Below are 6,149 nucleotides of genomic sequence, written 5' to 3' on the forward strand. Positions count from 1 at the left end.
TGTTATTTAAATGACTATTTTTGCCACTTCAATTGCAGGAGTACTCTAACAGGACTGATTTTCCTTCATCTTGAGTAAATAGATGGTAATTTCTGTTCTTCAGTCTGTGTTTTGCTGCCCAAGTCAATTCCTCCTTTTCCTGGTGCAGAACATCTCCAGTATTCTTATAGCAGCCAGAGAATATCCCTTTAGGAATCAGTTTAGAACTCTGCATGAAAACCTCTTGGAGTATTTTGGGTATAAGATGCTGTGGGCTGCAGGAATTTTTCAATTTTTAGAATTAAAATTAAAGAAAGATCTAACTTGATAATGGAAGAAATTAGAATATAGATGCCTCTTGAAAGAAGAGGCAGGCTTGGTCTCAAGTTAGCTTTGAGGTAACAGTTACGGTGTTTAAGAAAGTCTTACTGAAGAAGAACCACTGTACCTCAATCCTAAATACATTCTAAGTAGCAGAGGAAAGCCTCTTTTCCTCTGAGCTCTTCATATCTACTTCAGTAAGACTTTCTTGACAGGCTGTCAGACCACTCTGCTTTTACAACAAGGCCTCTCTCCTAAAAGATAGGCTGTAAAAGGGTAGTAATAGTTAAAATCTTAGCTCTGTTATTAAGGAATTGTGGTGTGTGTCTTTCTCTTTCCTCAAGAAAAGAACAAGCTTTCTCATTGGTGTGGAAGAGCAGAAAGTGTAACTCACCTTACTGTTGTCTCCTCTTGCTATCAGTTAGCTGTAGCCCAAGAGCGTGGATAATTTGAAGATCTCCAACTCTTCATGTCTCCTCACCCATCATCATGTCTGGACGTGGAAAGCAACACTCAGTGGCTGACAAAACTGAAGCTGCAGTGAAGAAAACCAAATCAGCCAGGGCTGGTCTGCAGTTCCCTGTGGGTCGTGTCCACAGGCTCCTTAGAAGAGGGAACTATGCTTCCAGGATTGGCCCTGGTGCTGCCATCTTCCTGGCTGCGGTGCTGGAGTACTTGACTGCAGAGGTCCTGGAGCTGGCAGGGAATGCTGCACAGGAAAACAAGAAAGCCAGGATCCTGCCCAGGCACATCCAGCTGGCTGTGAGAAATGATGAGGAGCTGAACAAAGTCTTCTCCTCTGTGACCATTGCTCAAGGAGGGGTGTTACCTAATATCCTTTCCCAGCTCATTCCCAAGAAAACTGGCATAAATGCTGCTCCTTCTCAGTAACAAGGTGGTAGCCAGTGAAACTTGCTTTTCCTGGTCTGGTCTGTGCACTTATGGATGATGGGACTCAGTAGCACTAATTTGTATGTGTTTGCTTCTTTGTCAACTATTTTTCCTGCTAATTTTAATCTACTTTTAAACCTTGTAATAAAGTTTCTAGAATGCAACACTCTTCTTTTTCGCAGCCCCTGTTCCAGGGATGGCCGAACACAGAAAATGTCAAAAAAAAGTCTAGCATAACTTTTAAAAAGTCAAATACATTTTTACTTTTGAAAACATGTTGCAGACAACTGTTGTGGAGCAGGTAAAGGAGCCAAGATATGCACTGCCGTTCATGTTCATATGAACTTTTCCTCCATCACAGATCCATAGTGCAATTAGTTCAGCGCCTCAGAGGTTAACTCCGCTGTAGCAGTTAAGACTTTAAAGCACAGGGTTATTATTGCTTGTAAAGCTGTAGTGAACAAGTACCTCTCTTTAGACTGTTCTATCTCCTTCATCTTTTCATAACAAGCATAGGTAGTTTACTTAAAACCTGGTGCAGTATTTTTGCTGTTGATAGAGGTGACTGTTTTGTTTCTATTCGTGCAGAAAAACAGAAGTGTCGGTATCCAAAGAAGCCCCCAGGCCTTTACTGACCAAACCATTGAAAGTCTTCCCCCAGAAAAGTGTTGGGGTTTCTCTGTTCATAGTGGGGGCTGAATCATGCTGTTGAACTGGAAGCCAGAGATCTGCTGAATCTGCATTAGGATCAGTCTGCTCTTTAGGCAGTATCTCACAGATTTCATAGCATTTCAGAGAAGAGCTTGTTAGGACCAGCTTCCTAAACTGTAGCAGGAGCATGAACTTATTTGAAAAAGATCTGCCTGTCCTGTTGAGTTTGACCTAGCTCCTTTGCCCCCTCAAGGCACAAGGGTGCCAGAGCCTACTGGAGAGGTTTTGTGATGTTGACAGACGTCAGAGCTGTGTGCAATTGTGTTAATGACTCATTCCAAGCTGTTCTTACACAGAAATGGGAAGAGAGGATACTTGACTGAACGGACATTGTGATTTCACTGGAACAGTTGTTGTACGTTGCCTGATTTTTCAAGAGCAATCTGGTGAGATCTCGGCTGGCCTGCAGTTAACTTAGTGAAGTGAGAAAAAGTGGAGGATGCTGTAGCAATAAGAAGTAAAAATGTCTGAGAGGAGATCTTAAGCTTTGTGCATATAGTAAATATATGCTGTATGTAATTAGTCATGCTGAGTGTTTGCACTTGTAAATGGAAAAAACAAGAAGGCAGTTTTAATGGAAGTACATAAGAGTTGAACACATGAAACTCGAATTATTTCCTTCATTTGACCATGGCAAAGGACAGCAAACTCGGGAATGATTATTTCTTTGGACCAAGCAAAAATCTAAAGGTGTGTAGTAATGATAGAAGACTCAACCAAGGTACAAATTTTGTGCAGTTCTAAGCATGGCACTTACAGCACCCTTTGCTAATCTGCAGAACTGTGTCTCAGTCATCGTGCTGCTCCCATGAACCTGCTCTGCACCACACCAAACAGACCCTGCAAGGCATGGCCCGTGCTCAAGTAGCTCCTGGAAATGTATCCAGCTGCCATTTTCTGTATGATAAAAGATAGCGAGTGAGCCATGTGGCCCTACCTCTACTTACAGCCAAAGATAGAGTTTGTGGTGAAGTACCGGTCCAATTCAAAGTTAATTTTTAAAGCATTTCTTTGATCAAGAACAATACCGTTTGCTTTCTTCTAGCCAATAGTTCAACACACTTGTAAATTAACCAGATAGCATAGTGATCTGAAAAAACACCCCTCTGGCTTCACAGTAACAGAGAGTAGATGTCTCCTAACTCAGCTGCTTAGCAAAAGTTTCTGTTGGGCCAGGGCTCAATTTCCCAGCACTCATGTATTGAAGAAAAAAATCCTTCAGCTGTCACCACACCCTTGACCCTAGAAAGGACATATTATGCCCTGCAGCACTGCTATGCATAGCTTTGAAAAAAATTGGACTGTGTGACAGATGGAGTCACATCCTAGAAGAGAGACAACCCTATGTCAGAGGTCCTGAGCTTTCCTAGGCTCTGCATCATGGTCACAAAGCAGCTTGGTCACTGCTAATAGCACAAAGAACAGTGGTAAAGGTTGCTGGGTTTAATTCTTGATGACTGCAGCAAGGTGAGGTCTGCCCCCTTCCAGCTGTGATAAATGAACTGCCAGAGATACTGAAGTTCTCTGAGGCAGCAAATACTAGGCTTGTTTCCAGAGGAGATCAGCTAACAAGGTGCTAAGCAGCTCTACAAAGAGTAGTGACAAATTTTCATGCTCTTAGGGACTATACTGAGTTGCTCTTGTGTTGGGACCTTGATTGTTTTTTGAGTGGCTGAATTATTGCTCACCCAGGTGGAATTAAACAGTGCAAGAGCTGGTAATGACATGGCTACTGCTGTAGCATTTAAAAGGGGGCAGCTTCTTGCCATAAATTGTGGTTTGGGTAGTGGTATTAATAGCCTTTTCATGTGAGAGTTTGTTTTTAAGAAATGATAGTATGCTTTTTCTGTGGTAGATAAACTCCCGAGTTTTTGTATGTAAAATAAAAAAAAAAAGTTTTTGTAAGTTCTGTGTTTGGTATAAGGCTGTTTAAGGGGCCTTTAAATTTTTCAAATGTATTTAATTGTATAGATAATTTTTTAAAACTTATTTTTCTAAGGTGTATAAAAATCTCTCAATAGAAATTTTTATTGTATTTTTAAGTGCTTCAACTTAATATTTGATTTAGTTCATCCCTAAATCTGGGTAGAGCTTCTCATTACTTGAAAACATGATTAAAACTTAAGAACAATTTTGTATACAAGAACAGAATTTTCCTGTGTTTGTTTCCCCGTTGCTTTGTGTTATGTATTGAAGAGTAATTGGTACTATTCAGTACCAGAGACTTCATGTCAGGAATAAGCAATGAGGCTTGTTAGAATCGATACAACACCATACCAGAAGATGGTACTTGTGCATTTGTAGTAGCCTGTTGCACAGTGTGCTGAGCAGAGCAATTTCACTGTCTGATGTAAAATAAAGCTTATTTTCTTCCCATAAGTCTTGTTCCTGATTGTGGCCTGTTATCTTGCAGCAATAGCTTCCCCTCACCTCTAGGACAGAAAATGCATTTGAAGTAGTTTCCAGTAGATGTTCTTTTCTGTTGTTTTTACTTCAGACAAAGCCATGAATTACTAGCTCTGGGTCTCACAAGGCTATTATTGCAGGAACTGCCTAGGCTCTTACCAGGAGTAAATTCAATGAAGATTCCCTGCAAGGTTTCTGAATGCTTGTAAGTATCTTGAAGCCTAGGTTACTTAACCTTTCTCTTTGACAACAGTCCTCCTTTGATACCTGGTCAGAAAACCTTGCTCCTAAGTTCTACCTTTCTCTCTTGAAAAGTTTTGCAAGTCTAGCAGATGGCTCTGACTGAGCTTGTAGATGCCTCTTGGCTGAAAACTTGTCAGACTTTGAGCAGCAGCGTGACCCATCTTCTCCTTCAGACAAAAGTATGAACAACTAGCAAACTTTCTGAGAGGGGAAAACTGACTTGTAAGGGAATTAGAAAGGCAATGAAATAAGGAGGAAGAAAGGACTTAAGTGCTCAGTTTCTATGTCTGTCTGTTTTGGTTTATTAATTTTTGTCTCTTTATGCTAGGTTGATGTTAGGATGTCTGGACGTGGAAAGAAAACCACAGAGCTCCTCCTTGTGTCAGAGAAAACCACATCAGCCAGGGCTGGTCTGCAGTTCCAGGTCGTGTCCACAGGCTCCTTAAAAAAGGGAACTATGCTTCCAGGATTGGCCCTGGCACTGCCATCTTCCTGGCTGCAGTGCTGGAGTACCTGACTGCAGAGGTCCTGGAGCTGGCGGGGAATGTTGCACAGGAAAACAAGAAAGCCAGGATCCTGCCCAGACACATCCAGCTGGCTGTGAGAAATGATGAGGAGCTGAACAAACTCTTCTCCTCTGTGACCATTGCTCAAGGAGGGGTGTTACCTAATGTTCTTCCCAAACTTCTTCCTAAGAAGACTGTCTTGCTTAAATTGCCAAACAAATATGTCCAGTCACGGGAGTTCTAGCTGCCGTCAGGGTCCTGATCCGGTGGTGGTGGTAACACAGGCTTTTTCCACAGCTCAGATTTTTTCATGCTGGTTGGTGTATTTGGCCTAAATTCATGTGTATGTCTACCTGTGTGCATGTCTAAAAAGCTGCTAAAGACAGGGTTGCTAGTTAGATTTCCCTAGCTACGTCCTTAAAAAAAAAAAAAAAAAAAAAAAAAAGTCAACAGGCTACTTCTATGAATAAATTAGTGTGCAGAGGACTTGTGTCCACATCATTCCCTTCTAGAAAATATTTGTTGCACCAAAGAGAAGATTTTCTTTGGCAGTGCAGTTATCGAAGGAAACCTGCTTTATGGTCTTTAAAGTTTGTGTCTCTGTGAGTGGCTGGAATCTCCTTACTCAGTATGGATAGAGGTCTGCTTCATCTGACTGCTTCAGATCTCATGAGCACAGTTAACTATTCAGTGTGAGTAGACACACCTGAGAAACTTAAACTGGAATGCTTTATAATGATGGTAAAGCTGATGAGTTATCTTGCCTAACATTTGTATTATGAAAATGGGGCTGTGCTGTAACTTCAGAGTATCATTGCACACACATTGGTTCAAAGATGGTGTTGGATTAGTCCTCTGAGTTTCTGCCTTGGAGTGCAATCCAAGGAGCCTTCTACAATCAGTATATAAACCTTGTCAGTTTTTGAGCCTTAAAGATCATCTAGAAACCCTTAAGAATGAATCCAAATTTAATTTCTACCTCTCTGGTACTGAGAATCTCCTTAGCTGCTTTGAGGCTTGTTCCATTAGGATCCAGATCAAGGAAACCTGTGTGTTAAAGGACAATCCAGGAAGTGGCCTTTTCCAGGACCT

General features: G+C 41.4%; 1 protein-coding gene and 1 pseudogene across 1 annotated transcript; both read left to right on the forward strand.

Annotated features, from left to right (window-relative positions):
- Window positions 1-789: 789 nt before the first annotated feature.
- On the forward strand, window positions 790-1,191 carry LOC113484619 (histone H2A-beta, sperm-like). The gene has a single exon (XM_026857056.1). The coding sequence runs from the start codon at window positions 790-792 to the stop codon at window positions 1,189-1,191; it is 402 nt and encodes a 133-aa protein (XP_026712857.1).
- A 3,700-nt stretch (window positions 1,192-4,891) lies between these two features.
- LOC113478606 lies at window positions 4,892-5,301 on the forward strand (annotated as a pseudogene).
- The last annotated feature ends 848 nt before the right edge of the window (window positions 5,302-6,149 follow it).

The sequence above is a fragment of the Athene cunicularia genome (assembly GCF_003259725.1).
Source record: "Athene cunicularia isolate RWA chromosome 1 unlocalized genomic scaffold, athCun1 chr1_part1, whole genome shotgun sequence".
NCBI lineage: Eukaryota > Metazoa > Chordata > Aves > Strigiformes > Strigidae > Athene > Athene cunicularia.

What these genes read in the sequence shown, in the direction of transcription:
- LOC113484619 (XM_026857056.1), top strand. Translation starts at nt 790, where the DNA reads ATGTCTGGACGTGGAAAGCAACACTCAGTGGCTGACAAAACTGAAGCT.